Source organism: Nicotiana tabacum, chromosome 3, assembly GCF_000715075.1.
Source record: "Nicotiana tabacum cultivar K326 chromosome 3, ASM71507v2, whole genome shotgun sequence".
Taxonomy (NCBI): domain Eukaryota; kingdom Viridiplantae; phylum Streptophyta; class Magnoliopsida; order Solanales; family Solanaceae; genus Nicotiana; species Nicotiana tabacum.
The window spans coordinates 161,769,556-161,793,409 of NC_134082.1; the positions used below are offsets into that span (position 1 = coordinate 161,769,556).

At 35.0% G+C, this 23,854-nt stretch overlaps 3 protein-coding genes across 5 annotated transcripts; all 3 read right to left on the reverse strand.

Moving 5' to 3' along the window:
- Positions 1–5,353: 5,353 nt before the first annotated feature.
- LOC107768659 (uncharacterized) lies at positions 5,354–6,354 on the reverse strand. Its single transcript, XM_016587794.2, has one exon. It carries the CDS (start codon positions 6,352–6,354, stop codon positions 5,584–5,586), a length of 771 nt encoding a protein of 256 aa, XP_016443280.2. The 3' UTR covers positions 5,354–5,583.
- A 1,216-nt stretch (positions 6,355–7,570) lies between these two features.
- LOC107768658 (dihydroceramide fatty acyl 2-hydroxylase FAH1) lies at positions 7,571–13,323 on the reverse strand. 3 transcript variants are annotated; one of them, XM_016587791.2, is made up of 8 exons: positions 13,271–13,323; positions 13,092–13,184; positions 11,976–12,041; positions 10,322–10,414; positions 9,925–10,121; positions 9,692–9,797; positions 8,417–8,563; positions 7,571–7,982 (listed from the first exon to the last, which is right to left on the reverse strand). In XM_016587791.2, exons 3-8 carry the CDS (start codon positions 12,024–12,026, stop codon positions 7,866–7,868), a joined length of 711 nt encoding a protein of 236 aa, XP_016443277.1. In that variant the 5' UTR covers positions 12,027–12,041; positions 13,092–13,184; positions 13,271–13,323; the 3' UTR covers positions 7,571–7,865. The 3 variants fall into 3 exon arrangements, with proteins under 3 accessions (XP_016443277.1, XP_016443278.1, XP_016443276.1); XM_016587792.2 differs by lacking the exon at positions 13,271–13,323 and having other exon boundaries at positions 13,108–13,236; XM_016587790.2 differs by lacking the exon at positions 13,271–13,323 and having other exon boundaries at positions 13,092–13,233.
- A 7,695-nt stretch (positions 13,324–21,018) lies between these two features.
- LOC107768660 (berberine bridge enzyme-like 22) lies at positions 21,019–22,817 on the reverse strand. Its single transcript, XM_016587795.2, has one exon. It carries the CDS (start codon positions 22,715–22,717, stop codon positions 21,155–21,157), a length of 1,563 nt encoding a protein of 520 aa, XP_016443281.1. The 5' UTR covers positions 22,718–22,817; the 3' UTR covers positions 21,019–21,154.
- Between the last annotated feature and the right edge of the window lie 1,037 nt (positions 22,818–23,854).

The window sequence follows — 23,854 nt, forward strand, 5'->3', positions numbered from 1 at the left end:
ACATTTTGCCTCCAATAAATCTCCAAACCCACTCTACTGTCAAAAGAATCCTCCTTTGAGGTCTTGCACAAGGCATGAGCCATCTATACAAATATTCCAAGAAACACAACAATATAGCTGACATGGTTATCCCCATAACAAAGTTCTTTGCTGCTAAAACTAAAACCACCACCAGAAAGATCTTCACAAGTGCTATTAACACCTGATTTGTATCAACATCAAATCTTTCACCTTTTTCCTGGCAACCCTTTAACTGAGACCCCTTATTAATTGTATAAGTGGCTGGTGAAGTTGGAGCCATAGGAAAAGGCAAATGCAAAGTACTCAGAGAAGAAGGAGAGCTCAAAGTACCTTTTTCTTGGAAGCTTTCATTAACCTCTGGCGATTTTTGACAAAAAAATCTACAAGGGAAGTAGGGAAACCAGTTTCTACTATAAGAGGAGATCCACCATTCCTGTGAGAACGAATATGGTCCTTCACCAACTTGTCTTCTTCAACTTCTTCCATGGAAAAGACATGCTTGCAAACTCCAATTCAACAAAAAAGATCTAATTTGTTTTCTAAAGTTTTAGTATCTGAGGAATTTTAATGGAGGAAATCCAGAGCAAAAATCCAATACAAAGGACGAGACTTTATAGTTTTGGACTGTTGGGACATGCAATGATCTTGGACAATAATAATATAGAGGGAGAGAAGTTATGTCTGGTCACGGGTATATATTTGAAAATAAAGAATAGAGTTATGGAAGAAGCAGAGAAGGAGTGTTTAAAGAAATGTGGTTCAAAACCGTATGTATGCTTAAGTTTTAGATTAGTGGAGGAAGGTGTCGTGAAGGAGAAAGTAGAAACACTTATTATTAAAGGAAGAAAAAGTTCCTATTATGGTGCCTTTCCTTTACTACTTTTCACTTCAAAGTATCTACAACTTTATGTCTGGACACAATAATTTGGGCTTTCATAGTCTTTGTTTATTTGTGTTCTTTTGCAAGATTAATTGTGATTGGGGAGAGGAGACAGGTGTTTAGGTAAGAAAATCAATATTAGGTCTCATGATACAAAAGCCTAATATATACTAGTACTAGTATTAAAAAGGAAAAACCATACCACTCAATATTCTAAAAAGGCACATTTATAGAGAGTGAGGCTCTAAATGCACATGTTTCATGTGGAGAATGTTGGGAGTCAGGAGAGCTGTTGTAGTTGCTGTTCTTCACCGCGTACGCTATTGCATATGGGGAAATGAATTGTGCAATTTTTCACTATAATAATTTGGTCATGTTATGTACCATAACTAATATGGTTCTCAACGTAGGGATAGCGAGCGGTGTTGTGCGGTGCGGGCCGAGTTTTATCTTAACACGTAAAATTTCAACCCGCCCGCCCTGTCCCGCATAGCTCTTTCAATCCACCCGCCCCACATTTTTTTTTCCGTTGTCTTATTTTTAGTTTTGCTTCTTAATTATAAGCATACATAAGCTAAACAATAACCATTTAAATTTAGAATCAAGCATTCAAAATGAGTACTGAGCACCATAATTTAACTACGACATTGTCAATCTCATTCTATTTTAGGTGAGAAAAATGAGGGCTAACATGAGAAATTCCTTGGTCAGATTTTAGATTTTATATCCTCAAATGCCAAATACCTAATCTTTTCACCGGTTATATTTTGAAAAAGTATAATTTTATAAAGAAAAAAATATACAATAGCAAATAGCAACCGATGAAGCATGTAGTAAGGCAAAAAAGCCAATATTTCCATATCATTGAGTAGAATCAAATATTTAAGCTAAAAGTTTGCCACTGAGATGCGATACACATCCCAATCTTCAATTCAAAAACTAACACTGATATACCATGTCTATTACTTCCAAAACCTGTGCAGAAGGGAGATACTAACACCAAATTACAAAAGCTATTTACTAAAAGGTCAACTTGTCAAAAAAGATTAAAGCATTTTGTTCATATTTGTAAAGATCCTATTAATTTATCCATCACAGATGAAGGAAAAGTGAAAATAAATTCCATAACAACAACCACAAGAACTTGAAAAACTATATTTCGTCAAAAAATTTAAACCTGCACCCACAAAAAAATAAATTTCTTTTATTTTAACCTGCCCCCACCCACATATGTACAAACCTGGACCACCCGGCATATCTCTAAACACGCCCTGCCCCGCCCCACACCTGCCCCATTGCCATCCCTACCTCCACTCAACTAGCTCAAACGGCAACAAAAATAATGCTATATAGTCAGTGTACTTCCATTTCTGCTAATTAGTCTCAGGGTATCAATGAGTATAATTTTTTGAAATTATACAAATATTATTAATTAATGTGTTTGATTTATTAAATATAAACTAAAAATAGTATAAAAGTTTCTCAAAATGATATATATCAATTCTATTTAGGTGGCTAGCCATTTGAGTTGGTATAACTATTAATAATTATTTTTATAAAATATAGGCAAAAAAATATGAACTAATAAGATCCTTAATTGAGATGAGTTAGAACACCTTGCAAAAAAGGAAATTTAGATATCGTATATATTTACAAAGCAAAAAACTTAGAGTTTGAGAACCTAAATATCCTTAAATATTGAGAGAGTGTCGCCTACTATTACCGACTTTAATAACAGTTAGTTCTCACTTATTCTTTGTGGACTTTGCCGTTTAATTTTAGATTATTTTTATATTTTACTAAAAAATTAGATTACATAATTCAAATAAGAAAGAGTTTTATACAAGGTATTTAATATGAGAGTCTTTTATATATTCAGCTAATGAAGAACTTAATACGCAAAATTTAGTTGATTTAAACTCCTAAAGTATTAGAAAAAAGCTTAAGCACAAGCAATCATATTCAAAAGAAAATAGAATAAGTAGATCTAAGTTGTTATCCCCTTTTTTTTTTGTGAAATAAAGTATTGAAAAGAAATATTAATAGTTTAAAAGATCTAAGAAATTTACAACACTATTTTTAACTTAATAATGGCAATAGAGTACAACTAATGCGATAGTGTACATGCATATATTGTGAATTTTGATTGTGGGGAAAGTAAGAGAGAAAGAAGGTTATGTGGTTTTGGGAGTTTGAAAAGGTTTTAAAGGGTATGTTTATGAGAATAATATAGTGTGTATGTGTGAAAGAAAAAATTAAATATAGAAATTTGCACTTTTATTTATTCCCGAAAGAAAGGTGGGGCTTTGCCGCTTTGGGCAAAAGTAATTTTGTACGCAACAACAACAAGTGGGGTCTGAGGAGGGTAATATGTACGCAGACCTTACCTCTACCCCAAGGGGCAGAGAGGCTGTTTCCAGGAGACCCTCGGCTCGAAGAGGCAACAAGAGACACTATATTAGTACTATCAATATACTCATAATAAAACAACATAAAATACCATAAAAACCATAACATAACATAAATACCATAAAAAACAAAGTAACAGCAATATAAGAGATATAGGAAATACGAGAAAGATGTAAGGTATTAATACACAGAAGATAAAGCACATCATCAGTAGTTGATCAATAGCATTCTAAGACTAATTTCTAACTGGCTAGTCTCACTCTAGTGCGCTGTAAAAAACACATCACAATTTCCCCTAACCTACAACCTTAATGCTCGATCTCCACAATTCCCTGTTTAGGGCCATGTCCTCAGTAACCCTAAGTCGCGCCATATCCTGTCTAATCACCTCTCCCCAATATTTCTTAGGTCTCCCTCTACCTCTCCTCGTACCCACCACCGCCAGTCGTTCACACCTTCTCACCGGTGCATCAGTGTTCCTCCTCTGAATGTGCCCGAACCATCTGAGTCTTGCTTCCCGCATCTTGTCCTCCATGGGGGCCACCCCCACCTTCTCTCGAATATCTTCATTTCTAATCTTATCCTTCCTTGTATGCCCGCACATCCACCTCAACATCCTCATCTCTGCAACTTTCATCCTCTGGATGTGTGAGATCTTCACCGGCCAACACTCGGTCCCATACAACATAGCAGGCCTAACCACTGCCCTATAAAATTTACCTTTCAGTAACAGTGGCACTTTCTTGTCACACAGGACTCCCGTCGCTAACCTCCATTTCATCCACCCAACCCCTATACGGTGTGTGACATCCTCGTCGATCTCCCCGGACCCCTGAATAAACGACCCCAGGTACTTGAAACTACCCCTCTTAGGGATGACTTGAGAATCAAGCCTCACTTCCACTCCCGCTTCCGTCGGCTCTGCCCCAAATTTGCACTCAAGGTATTCCGTCTTCGTCCTGCTCAACCTGAAACCTTTGGACTCAAGGGTATGTCTCCAAACCTCTAACCTCTCGTTGACGCCGCGTCGTGTCTCGTCGATTAGGACTATGTCATCAGCAAATAGCATGCACCATGGCACCTCCCCCTGAATATGATGCGTTATAGCATCCATCACCAGGGCAAATAGGAAAGGGCTGAATGCAGACCCTTGGTGCAACCCCGTAATAACCGGAAAATAATCTGAATCGCCTCCTGCTGTCCTAACCCGAGTCTTAGCTCCATCATACATGTCCTTAATCGCCCTAATGTAGGCAACCGGGACCCCTTTAGCCTCTAAGCATCTCCATAAGACCTCCCTAGGAACCCTGTCGTACGCTTTCTCTAGATCGATAAACACCATGTGGAGATCCTTCTTCTTATCCCTGTTTTTGTTGTTTGTGCACCCGTTTGGGCAAGCTTTTTTTTTTTTTTTCTTTTTTACTAAAAGTTTTTTTTTTTAAAGCTGGCCAAATTTTTAGAAGTAAAAAAGAGCAGAAGCAGTTTTAGAGAATTAAAAAAAAAATAGCTTCTCCCCGAGAGCACTTTTTCAAAAAGCATTTTTGAGAAAAAAAATACATTTAAAAGCATATTTCAATAGCTTGGTCAAATACTAATTAATGTTCAAAAGTATTTTTCAAATAAATTAGCAAAACACAAATAAATTGCTTCTCACCAAAAGTATTCTTTTATTTAAAAATACTTTTTAGAAAAGCATTTTTCAGAAAAAATCTAATATAGCATGTTTGGTGAAGCTTTTCCGGGACCAAAATTTCAAAGTTGAAGTCTTTGATCAAGCTTTTCGAAGAAAAAAATACTTGGTAAGCAAACTATTAGTACCCGTTTTCACCTCCTTCGGGATGAAAACTAATGTTTCTTTTTCTAAAATACCTAAAGTATTAGGTGAAGTAGTCATGATCATTCTAAATCCCTATATATATATAACTGGGTTCTAGGGTTTACACTTTACACATGATTAAAGACATTTTTTTTGGGTCTGTTTTTTAATATATTTTATTATGAGAAGATGCTCACAAGCTGAAGAGTTTTCTTGCAAGAGGAAAATACTTTTAACCTAAAACAACTTAATCTTGTATGTATCAGAGATTTAAAAAATATACTCCTAATACAAAACCTCTAAGTTAAGTGGTTAACCAAATGTTGATCATTCTACCAAGGCTTAATCAGCACTTCATAAGAAGCAAACTAAACTATCTAAATATCTGCAATTCACAGCTTTCTTGGAATAAGTTGAACTATTCTAGTTAGATTTTTTGAGCAAAACTTGTTTACTTTCACTTGACAATCATTGAACTTATCTTCTTTCTCAACTTGTTTGAAAGAAATTTCTTCATCTTGGATTTCATATTAGATTTATGAGATTTCTTTTTCTTGGATTCCAACAATTCACTCCTCAATTCCTCTTCTTTCCTCTCTGAGTCCATTCCTTCATCCAGTTTTCTATCCCTACTTGACTCATAAGTTTTCTCCTTGACACCTTGATTAGCCAACTCTGATGGTGCTTTAAAAACACAGTCATCTTTTTCTAACTCAATCATTTTGCCTCCAATGAATGTCCAAACCCACTGTACCATAAAAAGAATCCTCCTTTTTGCTCCTGAACAAGGAATGAGCCATCTATACGAATATTCCAAGAAACACAACAATATAGCTGACATGGTTATCCCCATAACAAAGTTCTTTGCTCCTAAAACTAAAACCACCACCAGAAAGATCTTCACAAGTGCTATTAACACCTGATTTGTATCAACATCAAATCTTTCACCTTTTTCCTGGCAACCCTTTAACTGAGACCCCTTATTGATTGTGTAAGTGGCTGGTGCCATAGGAGAAGCCAAATGCAAACTCAGAGAAGAAGGAGAGCTGAAAGTGGACTTAGCTACCTTTTTCTTGGAAGGTTTAATGAACCTTTGGCGATTCTTGACAAAAAGATCTATAAGGGAAGTAGGGAAACCAGTTTCTACTATAAGAGGAGATCCACCATTCCTGTGAGAACGAATATGTTCCTTCTCCTTCACCAACTTGTCTTCTTCAACTTCTTCCATGGAAAAGACATGCTTGCAAACTCCAATTCAACAAAAAAGATCTAATTTGTTTTCTAAAGTTTTAGTATCTGAGGAATTTTAATGGAGGAAATCCAGAGCAAAAATCCAATACAAAGGACGAGACTTTATAGTTTTGGACTGTTGGGACATGTCATGATCTTGGACAATAATAATATAGAGAGAACTTATGTCTGGTCACGGGTATTTATTTGAAAATAAAGAATAGAGCTTGGGAAGTAGCAGAGAAGGAGAGGATGATTTAAATAAATCAAAAGAATTGTGTTTCAAAACCGTATGCTTAAGTTTTAGATTAGTGGAGGAAGTTGTCGTGAAGGAGAAAGTAGAAACACTCATTATTAAAGGGAGACAAAGGTTCTATTATAGTGCCTTTCCTTTACTCTTTTTCTTTTCAAAGTATCTACAACTTTATGTAGCCACAATAATTTTGGCTTTCATAGTCTTTGTTTATTTGTGTTCTTTTCTCATGTGGCAATTGCAAGATTGTGATTGGGGAGAGGAGACAGGTGGTTAGGTGAAAATCAACACTAGGCCTCATGATACACAAGCTTAATATAAAGAAAAAAGATACTGCACTCAAGATTCCCCAGTGTAATGCAAAAAAGTAAAAAAGGCACACTTATAGAGAGTGGGGCTCTCTAAATGCAGATGTTTCATGTGAAGAATGTTGGGAGTCAAGGACGCTGAGTTGCTGTTCTTCACCGCGTACACTATTGCATATGGTAGTAATCAACAAGGGGGAAATGAATAGTGCAATTTTCACTATAATTTGATCATGTTATGTACCACGACTAATATGGTTCTCAAACCTCCATTCAACTTGCTCAAATGAAAACAAAAATAATGCTATTTAGTCAGCGTACTTCTTCCATTAACGATAATTCCAGAAACTCATCATGCATAGTATCTTCCAAACTATAGTACCAAAAATATTCGAATAGATTTCGAAGAATTAGAGGGATATTTGCCTATGCAAGTTGACTAATGAATGACTACATCTCCTTCACTTAATTCACACTGGATAGCTGCATAGACACCTCTTCCATACAATAGGAGGTTTCATCCTTGCATGACTATGTGCATTGCCATTAGATGCAACTGCTGACACAAATAGTGGTACTTTTTAAATAAGTCAATGTTGTAGATTGAAGGGTCAAGTCAGTCAAGTTAGTCCACAGGAAAAAGAAAAAATTGCTATGCATTAACCAGATTGTTCCAATTGCCAAACTAGAACAAGATACAATAATTGGTCAATATACAGCCTAATGATGAAGATAAATACAACCTGGATGGACTGATTAACACAATGTTTTGCAGCAAGGTTATGTAACCCTTACACAAGTTGTCACAAGGCTGAGATGCAAATTTTCCGATTAAACTGTGACATGAACATAATGGCAGATGAAAAAATGGAACTAGATTTCAAAGAATAACATTCTAAACCCTTCTAATAGATATCACTTAGTACTGTAATTCTCCTCCCCAAAAGGGAATCATCTGTTCTTGGCTGATGTTGAATGTGGTAGTGTTCCAAATACCTTGTCCCAGAAAGAGGAGGTAATGCCAAAACCTTTGTTCTGGATACGAAAATGATGATTCAAGTGATATTTCTGTGAAAGGGGCAAAAAAAATCACCAGTTAGGTTCATTGAACAGGTTAAGAACACCTTTTTGAGATTCACAGATTGAGATGAAACTCTCGCTTCGAATCAACCCCCACCCCACCCCCAAAAAAAACCTAAACCCACGCCACAGCCCTTCCTTAGAGTACTAAAGAAGGGATTGGGCCACATACTAAAACCTGAAATTAACAGTTTCAATTCTCAAGTACCACAAATGATTATAAAATAATTTGCTATGCTATCATAAAATCTCTGGTTAGTAGTTGGATAAAATAGATTAAATAAAAACCAGCAGGGATGTAAAAACAACTCCCCAAAACTGACAAGTCTTACACCTAAAAGGAGACATCTCGGAAAACTAAATAAACAAACAGCCACATGGAAGTCGTAGAGAGGTATCCACAAACATATTCATCCTCTTACCTTAAGACTTTTAGGCACTTCATTTGTCGGTTGTCCGTGATGCAAGTAGTAGTGGGTTACATCATACATAACGTAGCCCAATAGACCGCCTCCAAACAAAGCAGGAGCAGTAGAGGGAGTCGCCAGGAATTTGATCAAGTTCCAGAACTGCAATTACAAAGCACTGTATCACAAGCTGTGGGAAAGGTAGATAGTCGTAGCCAGGGGCGGATCTACCATGTAAAACATGGTTCACGTGAACCTGTGGTCCTCGGGTTAAAGTATAGATATGATGTACATAATTTGGCAAAAATAGATATATATATTTGATGGAACCCATGGTCAAAAGAGGCCAAATGGTGCACTGGTTTTGGTCTCTTATTTCCAATAGCCTAAGGTTAGGGGATCAAATCCCCTACCAACCTTTTTGTTTAATTTTAAAAAAAATAATAATAATAGTGCACCCATCCTTCGAAAATCCTAGATCCGCCTCTGGTTATAATGATCACAAGTATACTAAATGCTTAGTTGTGTGAATATGCTGAAGAGCTACGACCAGAGGCGGATCTAGGATTTCCGGAGGATGGGTGCACTATTATTATTTTTTTTTTAAAAATTAAACAAAAAGGTTGGTAGGGGATTTGATCCCCTAACCTTAGGCTATTGGAAATAAGAGACCAAAACCAGTGCACCATTTGGCCTCTTTTGACCATAGGTTCCATCAAATATATATATCTATTTTTGCCAAATTATGTACATCATATCTATACTTTAACCCGAGGACCACGGGTTCACGTGAACCATGTTTTACATGGTAGATCCGCCCCTGATTATCACTTACAAGAAGCAAATAATAACATAGTAGTTTTCAACTTGCTACATTTTATATATAAACTACCAACTTTTACTAGCTGTTGAAGTAGGCTGGCATTTATATTCCCTGAGTCACTTTGGTCTTGTTGAAGTTTTTTCAAAATCAAACTGGATTTTGTCCAATGGTTTTCCATGCAGATTCATGTAATATTTGATGTATACGCTCTAAAATTCTAATTACTTCGACCTTTTTTTTTTCACTTTAAAGGCAGAATAAGATGCCGTTGCCAAGGCGTAGTTTGACCTCTGAGAACAGAATGAAGCAACAATCAAGGAATGGAGGGAGTATTATCTTTTCATTTCGCTAATGGCGCTTTCAACCATTAGAAATTGGGATCTTTACATTTGTGTGAAAATATTTAAGGGAAAAAACAGGGTTCGCAGCTAAAATAAAATGAGGCTATGATATGAAATCCACCATACAGGTATGCAAAGAACAGCCGTTGCAGCAGGTGGAAAAACAAGCCGTAGACCATCCATGGGATGCTTATGATGACAGCCATGAAGAAGATAATGAGCAGTGTTTCCCCTGTAAAACACAAGGGTTTAAGAACATAGGAATAAAGAACCAGAAGCAGCGGGAAACCTCAGGCAGAACTGCAGAAATGATACATTCCCATTTCAGGTTACCCAAAAAGAACAGAGAGAGCACTGACCAATAGCTCGTTGTATTAATGTGGAAAAGAAAACGATGAAGAGTGTATTCCATCAGTGTCCAGATGAAAATGCCAAAAGCCACCATCAATGCCACCTCCGGGACAGTATGACCCATACGGATAGACGTGAAGATACTATAGCATACAACTGGAAGCCATATGGTTGGAATTGCCCACCAAACTGTGCGAGTCAGAAACTGCTCCACAAATAAAAGTTATCAATACCTTCTGTAATCTGTATATAGTGAGATGATGTAAAAATGAGTTATCTCACGTGACGTGGAAAATTTGTATGGATGCATGCTAGCAAGTTTTATAGCATACTTGTCTTACATAAGCCGTATGACAAATGAAATTTCAAGCTAATGAAGAAAATGAATTCTAACGGTAACATTACCTCCCAAAAATCACTTTCAAAAAATCGCGGACCTTCCTTGCTGACAATGGGCTGGTGAATCCACTCTTGGTAAGCTTCTCCAAGGTGGCCAACCTGAGAGCACATTTCAGAAGTCAAAACATATAAGAAAAAGTATTAATGGAATAAGTATTTCGAGGACAGCTTATTTACTACTAATTTTAGCTGGAGATAGAGGGGTTTGGTCTAAGGAACATGTTAGACATGACCAAAGACATCGCAAAAACTACTAAACAAAAACAAAAAGAAGGCGGCGAAGAGGAGCTTGCAACATTAAAACCATAAATAGTTTCCAATCTGAAAGATCTTGTGAAGGAAATACATCACCACATTTTATTCCTTTCTGCCTTTTTTGTCATTCCTTCTATTTTTCTGAACAAAGAAATGCAGATCTCAAGAATGCCATAGAGTGAAAAAATTGAAATGATAAGGCAAGCGTATCGACCCTTGATAGGAGGGTGTGGACGTCGAGAATCAGAATAATAGGTTAGTAGGTACTAGGTAGTGGAGCATCTTTCTTTTACCTGTAATACTAGTATTATTCTCGTATTTTCTTATTCTTAGATTTCAATTACTATATGTCGTCTCTTTTGATGTAGTTTTCTTATTATCTTGGTATTGTTACTGCTTCTTTTCCATCGCTTCTCCACTACCGTATTTCTTTTCAACACTGCTATGATTATATGCTTTTCTTGAGCCGAGGGTCTATCAAAAGGTCTGTGTACACACTATCCTCCCCAAACACCACTAGTGGGATTACCCTGAGTTTGTTGTTGTTGTTGTTGATAAGGCAAGCATCTCTGCTAATTCATACTGGAATAATCTTAATTACTAAGGAAAACCCTTATATGATTGGCAGCAAAGAGGATCAAGGGACAGGAACTGTAAGATAAACTTAAAGAGATGTGTGCAGATCTTTAAAAAAAAGATACATCCCTTGGATTTTGTTAGCTCCCTGATCTTACGATAGGAATCTCTTATGTAATGGAGCTAACATTCTCTTTTGTACCTACTGCAACTTCTTGATGCCATCAACGAACTTACTTAGTTTACCAAAAATAAGAATAAAAATAGCAGATACATCCTCCATCCCGAAAGAATAACAAAGTTTAAAGTATGAGAATCAAATGTTCTACTTTCGGCAGACATTTGGATATCGCTTCCTCAATTTTATAAATTATTTCGAACCTACACAGAATACTCCCTCCATCACACTTTAAGTGAATGTGCTTGCTTGACTGGACATAGAGTTTAGGACGTGAATTTCACCTATTGTATTATTTCAATCAGAGTGAAAGAAAATAGTAAAGTAGTGACAAACGAGTTCATAGAGATAACATCATATCAAAGTTTCGGAGCTAAATCTTTAATGAGTTTGAAATTCTTTACAATTGTAAGAAAAAAATGTATAGGATAATACTATTAGTTGCACGGCATCAAATATTTTGAAATGTCCCAAAATGTTAGTGTCATGTAACTTTGAGTGAAGGGAGTACTATAAATTACAATTTTTTACAATTAAAAATATTTTTAAAATGTTTGAAGAAAATGTAGTAAAAGAAACATCAACTTCCCAAATGATAAAGTAACATATACAATAGGGCAGAAGAAAAAATGTAAAGGTGTACAGTTTTACCTGGAATACAAGCGCTTTATTTAAATCTACATTGAAGCCCTGTGCAACCATTGTGGGACTCGGCAGCTAATTGATATATAAAGCAAAGAAAACAGAAAGTAGTCAGAAGGTTGCAAGGATATAGTTCTTCATGAAAAGTTCAAGAGCAACTGCTGAGATGAGAACAGCTCCAATAAAGAAAGTAGAAGACAAACCATATTGCCATCTGCAAGGTGCTACTTGACGACTTTTTTACCTTCTTATCAGTACTGTATTACATTTTTTACTTCCAGTCCATCTTGGCACTTATAGTTGATAGTGAAGCATTCTATTCCTTTGGGCATTTAAGTTAAACTAATTAAGTAACTCAAAAGATTGAGTCCGAATAAGATTTCATGTCATATTTCAGGGTGCTCACGAGTTTGGGAGAACTATTAACTCAAACAAAAAAAAAATAGCTTGACCTATTCCATTTGCAACTTGTCTTCAAGGGACATTATGGCAAATTGTGCAAGCGTGCATATCTCCTTTTTATGAGACACTTTTATTTGATCAAGCAAACATCGTGTATGTATGATGTCAAATGTTATCGCAAGAATTAGGAAAAAAAACTGATAAGCCTCATATGATCGTTTAGCATTTGTCTTAACCCAAGGAGCAACCTTTTGAGAATTTAAAGGCGGATTTTTTTTCTTTCAATTAATCAGGTAAAAGAAACATCCAAAGATTTATATTTTTCCACAAAAATCTGAACTTTACTCCATGAAAGAACTTTACCCTCAACTTTGCACAAAATCATTAATCTATCCATCTATTTACTTTTCAGAAACCACTGACCTTTGCTCCATAGCACCTTTCACCTTAAATTACTACCAGCAAGACAAATTTACACATTAACAAAAATCTACCAAGCTACCCCATTTTACTGAGAGTGCATCTGATCTAACTAATGAAAACCAAACAAAAATCCACAATTTACATTTAAAGAATCAGTTTTCTCACAAACTGTCAGCCTAATCCACAATGCCAAATCACCCATCACTTAATTCACACCCACACACAAGACACAAAATCTCAAAATCCCGCATACTCTAACAACAGAGATCTATTTCATAAAATAACAAAGAAAAGACTTACAAAGAACAATGCAGACCTAGCTTGTGAGTTTCAGCAGAGATTTTCTCAATTGAGTGGATCCCAATGGTTCAGCAAAAAGGTCTCTCTCTCTCCCTAAGCAGACCACAAAACCTACAAGTGAATACTAGTACTACACTGCTGGCATATGATGTGATATTTTTAAGAGTTGTTTACTTTACCTTTTCTGTTTTTAATTACTAATTTTTCCTATCTTCTTGTCAATTAGTATTGGGTTAGTGGAAGATCTTGGCCGCAAGAATTGGTAACAATTTATTTGGGGGAAAAGACGACAATCTAAGCAGTTTCTCTCTGGCCTGGATTGCCAGTCTGGCCAGTCACGGGTACAACTCACCCGTGTCAAACCCATTGTGTATGTGCGTGAAATAGGAGCAATTTGGATTTTGTCAATTGTAAAATAGTAGTGTTGATATTCTTTTATTAATAAATCTATATATAAATGTAAAGCTGATGATGTGATACTTCCTGTGATCAGCATTTGTATTTATTTATTTTTTTTCTTTTTCCTGCATTTTTTTCTTTATTCTGCTATAGAACGAAAAAAACTAGCTCGGAAAAAGACAAATGGGTTTTGCTTCCGAAGGGTCACGTTAGTAACGTAAAACGCTAATCTGGAAGGTCACATTGGTAACGTAAAATGCTAACGATTATGCTTCTGAAAAGGCAAACTCAAATTAATTGCATTTAATTTAGGCTTCCAAATATAATGGCTAGGTCTTTCACCTACTTTCTTCTTTCTCCAATATCTACCCATGGAAAGTGCATCAATTCTAAACACACCGCAGTACAGGTATGGCTCCTTATTCTGTCTTGCAATATCGCTCTTCTTCATTTTATGAAATTATTAACAATGATATGATTGCTTGAATTAAAGTATTGCTATTCTTCTTTGTATGTAATTTTAGTTTTGCAGAAAAAATGAGAGATGTGCCCACTGCCCACCACCAGAAGTAAAATCTTAGTTTTCCATTCTCATGACTATCTTGTCGTCTGTAAATAGATGCGATCATGTACACATATCATTCCACTTGATAATTCAACTATTGAAGGAAAAAGTAATAGAAACAAGAGTGTGCAGCTTCATTCTTTGTCTTCAATATGTTTTATGGGATTTTTTGACATAAGATCAATACGTCAGACAACCACATGATAGATAATATCCCTCTTTCCTTTTTTAACTTTTAGTTTTTTCGTTTATTTTCTTCCTGACAAAAAGAAGGTGTGACAACCACTTTAATTTCTTGATCTGCAACCCTTTATCTTCCTCAATTTCTGCCACGTTATAATATATGATTAACTAAAGGTGTTATTTAAAGAAAATTATGTTCTAAAGGACTAAATAAGTTATCCAGAATGACAATTGTCCGCCTCATTCTGTAGGAACCATGGGCGGATTTACGCTTATCGAAGCGGTGTCACTCAACACCGCTTCGTCGAAAATGTTTATTAAATATATGTATTAATATTGTACGAAAACTATTAAACAGAAAAAAATGACACCACTTGACATAAATTGTTGTTGGTAATGTGTTTGATTTTTCTATAATAGGTTAAAGGTTCAAACCTCAACTAAGACATTTTTCTTTTGTAAATATTTGCTTAAGACTCAATAAAATCAATAGATTAAGACTATTTCTTGTCTAAAAGTATGACAATCAAAGTTATATTTTAGTTTTTTTTTTATAAATTTCGACACCGCTTACAAAAATTTCTGCGTACGCCCCTGGTAGGAACAATTGATAAAAAAGAAGTCATAGAAGTTGAAGAAAAAAATTGTGAAGTTAGTGGTATATATGCGGATATAAAATTCACTTGGCAATTGGATTCAAAAAGAGATCTCTCCAATTCTCTCTCTCTCCTACCTTATTTTGCTTTTCTTGGATAAGAGTTATAGTAAACTGAGTTTTATTTTTTATTGATGCATTCACTCAATTACTAGGCGGATTTAATAAATTATTCTGTGACCATTATATTTTCAAAGTATTCATATTTTTTTTTTTTGCAATTTAATAAAATTTTATACATGAATTTATGCTCTGAATTGAAAATATTGAGTTTAAGTGATCCCGATATCATAACACTAGATCCACCCATAATAGGTAGAGTGGCAGTTGGAGAACATGGAATATGAGATATATTGGTAAAATGCTATATACTTCATTAAAGTTTGTTCTCTTCTTTTTCTCAATGTGAATTGAATAATTTTTAACGTTCTTCACTTTTTATTCTATAGTTTTAATGTTGTATATTTTCGAGCAAAAAACAGTACATAGATAATGTATTAGTTATGACAGTCGAGCCAAAAATAAATAAGTTTTTGCTTTACTTGTGCGAGATTGAACACATCGGAATTCAGAAACGTCGGTAGCTTAACTTTTGTACACTTCGTGAAAATTATATTTGATTTTAATTTTTTCGTTGGAATGAATCAATCATAAAAGTTCAATTTAACAAATTAGAACTAAAACATATAATTATTATCTCTTTTATTTATTTTTATGAGATGGACTCATATAGGGTGTGATAAAAATTTCTGGCTAGATCATAATTAGGGGTTAAGGTATGTTGTATGTTATAAGATTTCCATATCTCTTTCGTTCATGATTAGATAATTGAACGAAGTGAGATACTACATGTTTGCCAGGTGTATTCATTAATGAAAATTAAACTTTGAAACTTATCTTTATGAAATTGTATTGTATTCACTAATTTTCAGTTAATACATTTGTGAATAAATTAAATATTTATTGATAACGGGGAAGCCAACAAAGACTTCTTCTTGATCCTCCAAATTATGGTGATTGCTGGGATATATATATATATATATGGGTGCCGACAGAAAAGGTGCTTTAGTTTTTGCATCTAAAATTTTTTAGCTCATGAAATGAATATATGTTAATGAATAAAGCATACGACCAATCAAGTTTCTGAACTGTATCGGCTCATTAATGCTTCGAATCCCTTTATTTGCGTGCTATTGTTATGCTTTGGGGTCTCTTAATTATTTTAAGCATAAAAGAAGAAAAGAAAAGAAAGACTTGGAAAAAGCAAAATATCCTCATATGATGAATTAAAGAAATAAGTTAAAATAAGTGTTAGTAATAAGATGAATTAAAACATGAAATCTACTCCATATTTGGACTTAAGGAACAAATGCTTTTTAATACTCAGATATTAGGAATAAATTATTTTAGTTTTATTTTTACGATTGCGCGAAGCGCGAACAAGTAAATATAAATTTATATCGGCTTATATGGGTTTAAGATGGATTTAATTGATATTTGGAACAACATGATTGCTAAGAATTCATGCAGCCAACTTCAAAATATGTTAATGAGATGTTAATGGTTAATTTATATTCATTTAGTAAAATTTATAAACAAAATTAGATCAAACTTAGTCAGTTTCTATAGGTTTTGATTTTTATACGTTATCTTTTCAGTATTCTACAACAACAACAACAACGACCCAGTATAATCCCACAAGTGGGGTTTGGGGAGGGTTGTATGTACGCAGACCTTACCCCTACTCCGAAAGGTAGAGAGGCTGTTTCCAGGAGACCCTCGGCTCAAAAGAAGCAATAGGAGATGATACATTAGTTATGTAAAAATGCGTAATAAAACAGCAACAATATATAAGAGATATGAAATATGAAATACAGGATACGACAACGAAAATACGAAATAGATGGCTGGTATAGTACAACTAGAAGGTAAAGTCCTGCATCAATAGACGCCTAATGACATTCCTAGTCTAACTCCTAACTGGATAGTCTCCCTCTATTGTGCTGTAGAAATATTCACACTCTCCCCTAACCTACAACCCTAATGCTCGACCTCCATAAATCCCTATCAAGGGTCATGTCCTCAGTAATCCTAAGTCGTGCCATGTCATCTCTGATCACCTCTTCCCAATACTTCTTAGGTCTCCCTCTACCTCTCCGCGTGCCCACTACAGCCAGTCGCTCACACCTCCTCACCGGTGCATCAGTGCTCCTCCTCTGTATGTGCCCGAACCATCTGAGTCTCACTTCCCGCATCTTGTCCTCCATGGGGGCCACACCCACCTTCTCTCGAATATCTTCATTCCTAATCTTATCCATCCTTGTATGCCCGCACATCCACCTCAACATCCTCATCTCTGCTACTTTCATCTTCTGGGTGTGTGAGTTCTTTACCGGCCAACATTCAGTTCCATACAACATGGCAGGCCTAACCACTGCTCTATAAAACTTTCCTTTTAGTAACGGTGGCACTTTCTTGTCACACAAGACTCCCGACGCTAACCTCCACTTCATCCACCCCACCCCTATACGGTATGTGACATCCTCGTCAATCTCCCCGATCCCCTGAATAACCGATCCAAGGTACTTGAAACTACCTTTTCAGTATTCTCTTATCAAAAAATAATTTGAGTATGCTCTTATCAAAAAATAGCTTAAGTATGTTGGGATATACTATTAATTAGGGGAGGCAAACGGTCGGGTCGGATCGGGTATGAGCGGATCAAAACGGGTAATTAAAAAAAAATCAGATAAATTATCCGACCCGACCCATATTTGAGACGGATAAAAAATGAGTTTATCCGGCGGATAATATGGATATCCATATTATCCATGGCTTCTTAAATATGATCAGTTATGAGAGAATTCCTAGTCTGCCAAACTTGAGGAACTCCAATTTGGGGCTTTACACACATTAGTTATCCATTTGGTTAACCATTTTCTAAGTGAATAATATGGTTCTTTATCCATATTCGACCCATTTTTAAATGGTTCATTATCCAACCCATTTTTTTTATGGATAATATGGGTGGATAACTGTTTTCTTTTAACCATTTTGCCACATATAGTATTAACCATGAGGTTTAACTATAATATTATATTTTATTCTTTACGGTACAATTGTTTATTCAATTTATTCAATTCAATAAAGTATTATTTTAAATAAATCATTTATTATATGTGTATCCTTTAGTTATGTAATAGACGCCTTAGTGTATGGAGTCATAGCTCATGCACATAAGATTAAATTATTAGTTCTCATAATTAATAAACTATGTTCATAATCGAAGATATTGTTGGGCAAGATATCTTGATGATTGTAGCACAATATTAAAGTATAATTTATCTTGATTATGGATTTACTCCAATTTCTTGTGCTAGTATACTTAGCGTATATTGAACGGACCAAGTAGAGAAAAGATATGTTTGTATTAAATATATATAAAACATTTACTCCGATTCATTGAATGAGCTTATACTTCTATTCTTGATATAATTATTATGATCAATATGATTTGTTTATTCTTTTGATTTATCGAAAGGTACAACTCTATTCAGAGTTAGCATATGCCTAATAGATTGGAAAATAACGAATAATGTGAAATAATAATTAGTTGATAGAATTCGTGACTCGACCTTGAGTTTGATAATACCTCTTTATGTAAGCTTATAAGTTTTTATGTGAAAACCCGACCGGTGGATTTTGTATCCGTCACATGAAATAGTTTAAGTGGAATTACAAAGGATTTTATTAGTTAATTAAATTAAATTTTCGATGATTTAGTTTAATTAACTAGTATTTATAATCTTAATATGAGAAGCTAAAATAAGTGTTGGTGAATTTCGAAATTCATATTGAGGAGTTCAATTGCAGTTTTTTAGTGGAATAAACTGTGATTAAATATAGTAGGATTTAATTCATTCGAATTTTGAATTAATACTATAATTGGTAGCCTTTTATTATTTATGTGATCCATGCTATATCTAGTAAAAACATTGACAGGCTTGGGTAAAAAATGACTTGGAAGAAAAGTTATCTGTTTGAGTTGGACTAGGATTCTACTACACTAGCATAATCCTACACGATTTTTGGAATGTTCTTTGGCTTAATTTTGGGTCTACAAATGGAAGACTAGTTTCACCTAATAACTCACTTTTTAGAGTAGTATTATTTGTCCATACAAATAATTTCGTCCAAGGATATACGAGGAGCATAGTAGAAAATTACAAACCTGGATTCTTGCTTTGTGAATGATTTATGCAACAATTTCGAGATGTTAGTATTTCTAATCTCTATAATTAAATCATTATCTAATTTACATGTTTGTGATACATGTGTTTATGCTTGCTTCCGTTGCGCATGTCCAAACAAAGTACTATCTTATCAAAATATAGCTTGAGTACTCTCTTAGCAAAAAATAGTTTGATATAGTCTTATCAAAAATATACTTTTGAATATTCTAGTTTGGATTTGATTTCAAAATGACACCCATTTTGGTTTGTGAAATTGAACTTAGGAAGAGATTAGAGAAGCATAGGAACATTTGTTCATTCACCTTTTAACAATTTTTGTCCCTTTTTACTTTCCAAAAGAATCTCTCTCTCTCTTAAATTTAAATAAATTACTTTTAAAAAAAAAATCAAATTTGTCCCGTTTTCTTTTGGAGAGTTAACTTCTACCAATTTTTGTAGTTGAATTGGAATTACTTTGCTTCTTGAAATAAATTTAGATGGAACTATTGGGAAAATCTATGACGTGCAATTTCTCCTATTCCAAAGTAATTACGTAAATAATAAGAGTACACACAAAGGTCACTTTTTTGGCATTTGGTTTTTGGTAAATTTGTTGCAAAGACGAGAAGGTAAATCTTCATCCATATTGTTCCTGGGTTTGGTTCAATGATTGAAGGTGGGTAGTATCAGTGGCGAATGTAGGAATTTTCCCTAGATATTTAAATTTGAAAGAAGCGAAAAAAGCTTTCCGATAAAGGGTGATTTTTCTAAGAAGGGCCTTTATAACCATGTCACTTCGCTACTGAGTAGTATACTGTCGAATATGTGACACACGTCGCTAGTTCTAATTTTGGTGTGAATTATGTCCGGTAATTGGGTGGAGAAAGGGTAGAGGGACGGATATATGTGATTTCCCGGTTATCCAAAAAAAAAAATCATCATTCTTATTTTGGAGAAATTGAGAATATGGCCTCACAAAGGTCTCTCATTTTGAGATAGACTGTCTGTAGTAGCAAGCTTGGATTTTATACACTGAGCCTTTAATTTCTTTATTTGAATATTTACGTGTTCTTTAATTATAAATGCTAATTCTGAGAAATCATTCTTATGGCTTGCTGAAAGCTGACGTTCTCTTTTTATTGCCTAGTGTGTGTGCTACGTGTTTGTCGAGAGGACTTTGTCAATGCTTATTGTTTACTGTAATTTGTTACTTAAAAAACGTTACGTGGATTTTGAAAATGGTTGATCATACCTTGATGTTCCCTACCATTTGAATTTTGGTTTATTGTGGTTCTTTGTCATTCTCCTTCTTGCAAATTCATGCACACGACTGCCCGGATGTTCTCTTTACTGATAAGATTATCCTGCAATGCAGGTTTCTGACTTAAACTTTAAGAGCAAACAGCCTGGATTGGGACTTTGTCACTCTTCATTTGAAAAATAATTTTGTAAAGTTATGTGCTTTTGGGTCTGATTATCCCTTCAAGCAAAAGATAGAAGGTACTCTACCAGTGCTTCCAATATGTGGCAGGAACGACCCTGGATCGATATCAGGTATTAATTCTAATTTGGAGCCTCTACTTAGATTGTAATATCTGAGTGTTTGGCTATTTTAGCATAGGCAATTTTGATCCATCTAGCAACACAGGCTAGAGCAGAAGGGCATCCAGATACCATCCTGTGTAAAAGCTCGTGGGGTAGAAATGCAACTCGAGCTATGAAAAGGCAGTATTTTCTCTCAATCTTTCTACTTCAGCATTTTGATTTCATATATTAATTTTCATTCTTAGAATGCAGGACTGACAAGTAATCTTTTGCATGACTTACATTTATGACTGCTTGAACTGAAAGTAGTTTTTGTATTGGCAAATATGCTCTTCAAGCAGTGACCATTTTCATAGTTCTCAGTGATTTTCTAGTTAACTTTAGAGGGAGTTGAACAGTTCTATTTTGTTTTTTAGCTGAACGATAAGATGTAAACTGTTATAGGGAAACTGGGAACTCACATTAGTTTTAGGTTTCCTTTGTACTAACAAGAAAGAGGAGGAATACTTTGTTCATTTGTGAAAAAGTCGCTTGGATCAATCTGATGCTTAGCTCTTACCAATCTTGGAAAGTTACCTTTGAAGTACTTCGTACCCCAAGTCAGAGCTTGTCGATAACTTGAGTAATTTCCCTGCTGATTTATTCCCAAATCAAGATCCCTATAATTGATATAAGCAGTTCTTGGTGACTTGGACACATATGGTTCCATGTATTTGTAAAGCCTTTGCATCCAATACAAGGGCTGTTGGGATGCCAACATATCATTTGAATCCCATTTCACTATGTATTGTATGTTGTATAGGTTCCCTTTCCTATGAGGAAATGGTATTTCAGATTCAGAAATTTCATCCATTTTCCCACCTAAAGGATCCAATATCATGAAAGCCAACTTTTGGTGGAAAAACCTCTCTGAGATCCCCTGGAAAACACCTTCTGGGATTGGTTCAACGACGAAATCTGACTTTCCCTTGAAGTTGCTCTTGTATTGTGTTTTCCTATCCAACAGGACTTCTAATGGCTCCCCTTTTTCGTAGCCTGTGAAGTAGAGAACAGACTTTATCCAGCTCATCTCCGCGCAATCTTCCATTTTCAAGCCCAATTCAGGGAAACTCTTGTTCATGATAGAAACCAGGTCAGTTTTCAGTCCTAAAAAGAGGGAATTGAACAAGAGTTCCACTGGCTTCGCGTTTCCATGACTATCAGGTCCATCGATTTGTTGAATAATGACTCGAATGAAGAGATTCTCGGGTAGTTTACTAGCTAAATGTTGCCATTTATGGACAAGTTTGAAACCTTCTTGGTTTAAACTCTTGTGAATTGTGAAAACTGTGACAAGGGGTGGAACGTGAACCAGCTTCACTTTCCAGGCTGTTATTACTCCAAAACTAGCTCCTCCACCACCTCTAATTGCCCAAAATACATCATCTCCCATTGTTTCTCTATTAAGGATTCTACCATTGGCATCAACCAGATTGGCATCTATTATATTATCAGCAGAGAGCCCATATTTTCTCATCATAGTGCCAATGCCACCTCCACTAAAGAGCCCACCAACACCAACACTTGGACATAGGCCAGAAGGAAATCCAAGAATGTCACTTTTCTTGGGTATGTTATAGTAAAATTCTCCAATTGTTGCACCAGCTTGAATCCAAGCAGTTTCATTTTCTAAGTTGATGCTAATCGATCGAAAATTGACTAAATCAAGAATTACAAAAGGGGTTTTGCAAAGAAAAGATAGGCCTTCATAATCATGACCTCCACTCTTTATTCTAACTTGTAAACCATGCTTCTTGCTACAACGAATGGCTAATTGGATTTCATTTTGTGTCTTTGGTGTTACTATGTATGATGGCTTAAGTAGTGATGTTGAGTTTAGCCATCTTGGATTTTGTTCAGCTGCTTGTAGAAGATATATATATGAAAGAGATCCTTGGGAGTGAACACTTGAAATAGAGTGAAGAGTCATGCATGTAGCAAAGTCTTGAAAATTGCCATGACATGGTGTTGTAAGAAGAAATAAAACTAGTAATACAATGGAAACCATTGTTTTGATATCATCAAAGAACGAGCATTTTATGGTTTATATGTATTGGATTTTTGGCACTCTAAATTGTAATAGTCCAAACGTCTTAGATATACCACCGAGCAATTTCATTGGACCAAAGTAATATTTTGAGAATTTACATTCTCCGTTCCATTTCATGTGACGTTGTTTGACTGGATACGAAGTATAAGAAAGAAATAAATGATTTTTGAAACTTGTGAACTTAAATATATCATGACATTCGTGTGACTATATATAAAAGCATGTCATTAAGGGAAAGATAAAAAGTTTGCAGTTAATTTATTTTCAAATATAAAAATATGAAGATAATTTTGACAATATCCAACCTTTTTTTTCCAATGCAGGGAACGTCGTTAAGATCAATGAAGATCATCTAGAAGTGGTTGGGGGCTTGTAGTTTGTCTTGTTGCAATTCAATCGTCTAATTTATTTTTTGAACTTTAACCGTTTGCAAATTCTTAGGAGAAGAATGCAACATTGAAATGTGTTGTTATACACTTTAAAAGAAATAAAAAGAAAGGAGAGGGAAACACGTTGCCGATTGTCAGTTGTAGATAAAGAATTCTTGGATTATGTAGTCAAATTGATTGTAGATCATTTGCTCCTGCATTGCATATAGGACATTGATCTGCAAATATAAAAGATGATGCTTCAATGATATTGCCTTCTCTATATAAAATTTCACCGAGATAGTTTATCGTGAAGTATAGGAGTGGAGCACATGACAATGCACGTGTGATTGTGAGTTGTTATTTTCGAGCAATTTACACAATATTAATTTCAATATTTTGTGTACATGTTTGTATTCAACTTACATACATTAGTACCCCAGTAGTTTTTGTTAGATTTAGAATTTTAATGATGATTAATTACTGTTGGACCAGAATCTGAAACCTTAGCCCCTAAATCAAAAGCTGGTCGACACAAGAAGGCACAGTCGAAGAAGACGAAGAAAGAAAGAGATAAGAAATGTATCAAATGACCTAAAAAGCAGAAGACCAACATATTATGATTTAGGTATCAATTGGCCATAAGCTTTAGGCCAATAGTATCAATTGGCCCAACACACAACTCAAAAGCCCAAAATACAAGCTAAGGTCTAGACCTTTTGTTTAA

Bases quoted from the DNA above. Each gene is read 5' to 3' on its own strand.
- LOC107768659 (XM_016587794.2), bottom strand. From the start codon at position 6,354: ATGGAAGAAGTTGAAGAAGACAAGTTGGTGAAGGAGAAGGAACATATT.
- LOC107768658 (XM_016587791.2), bottom strand. From the start codon at position 12,026: ATGGTTGCACAGGGCTTCAATGTAGATTTAAATAAAGCGCTTGTATTC. The intron at 9,798-9,924 runs GTCAGTGCTCTC...TGTGTTTTACAG, and splicing joins ATTAATACAACGAGCTATTG to GGGAAACACTGCTCATTATC. The intron at 7,983-8,416 runs GTAAGAGGATGA...CCCCTTTCACAG, and splicing joins AAGTGCCTAAAAGTCTTAAG to AAATATCACTTGAATCATCA.
- LOC107768660 (XM_016587795.2), bottom strand. From the start codon at position 22,717: ATGGTTTCCATTGTATTACTAGTTTTATTTCTTCTTACAACACCATGT.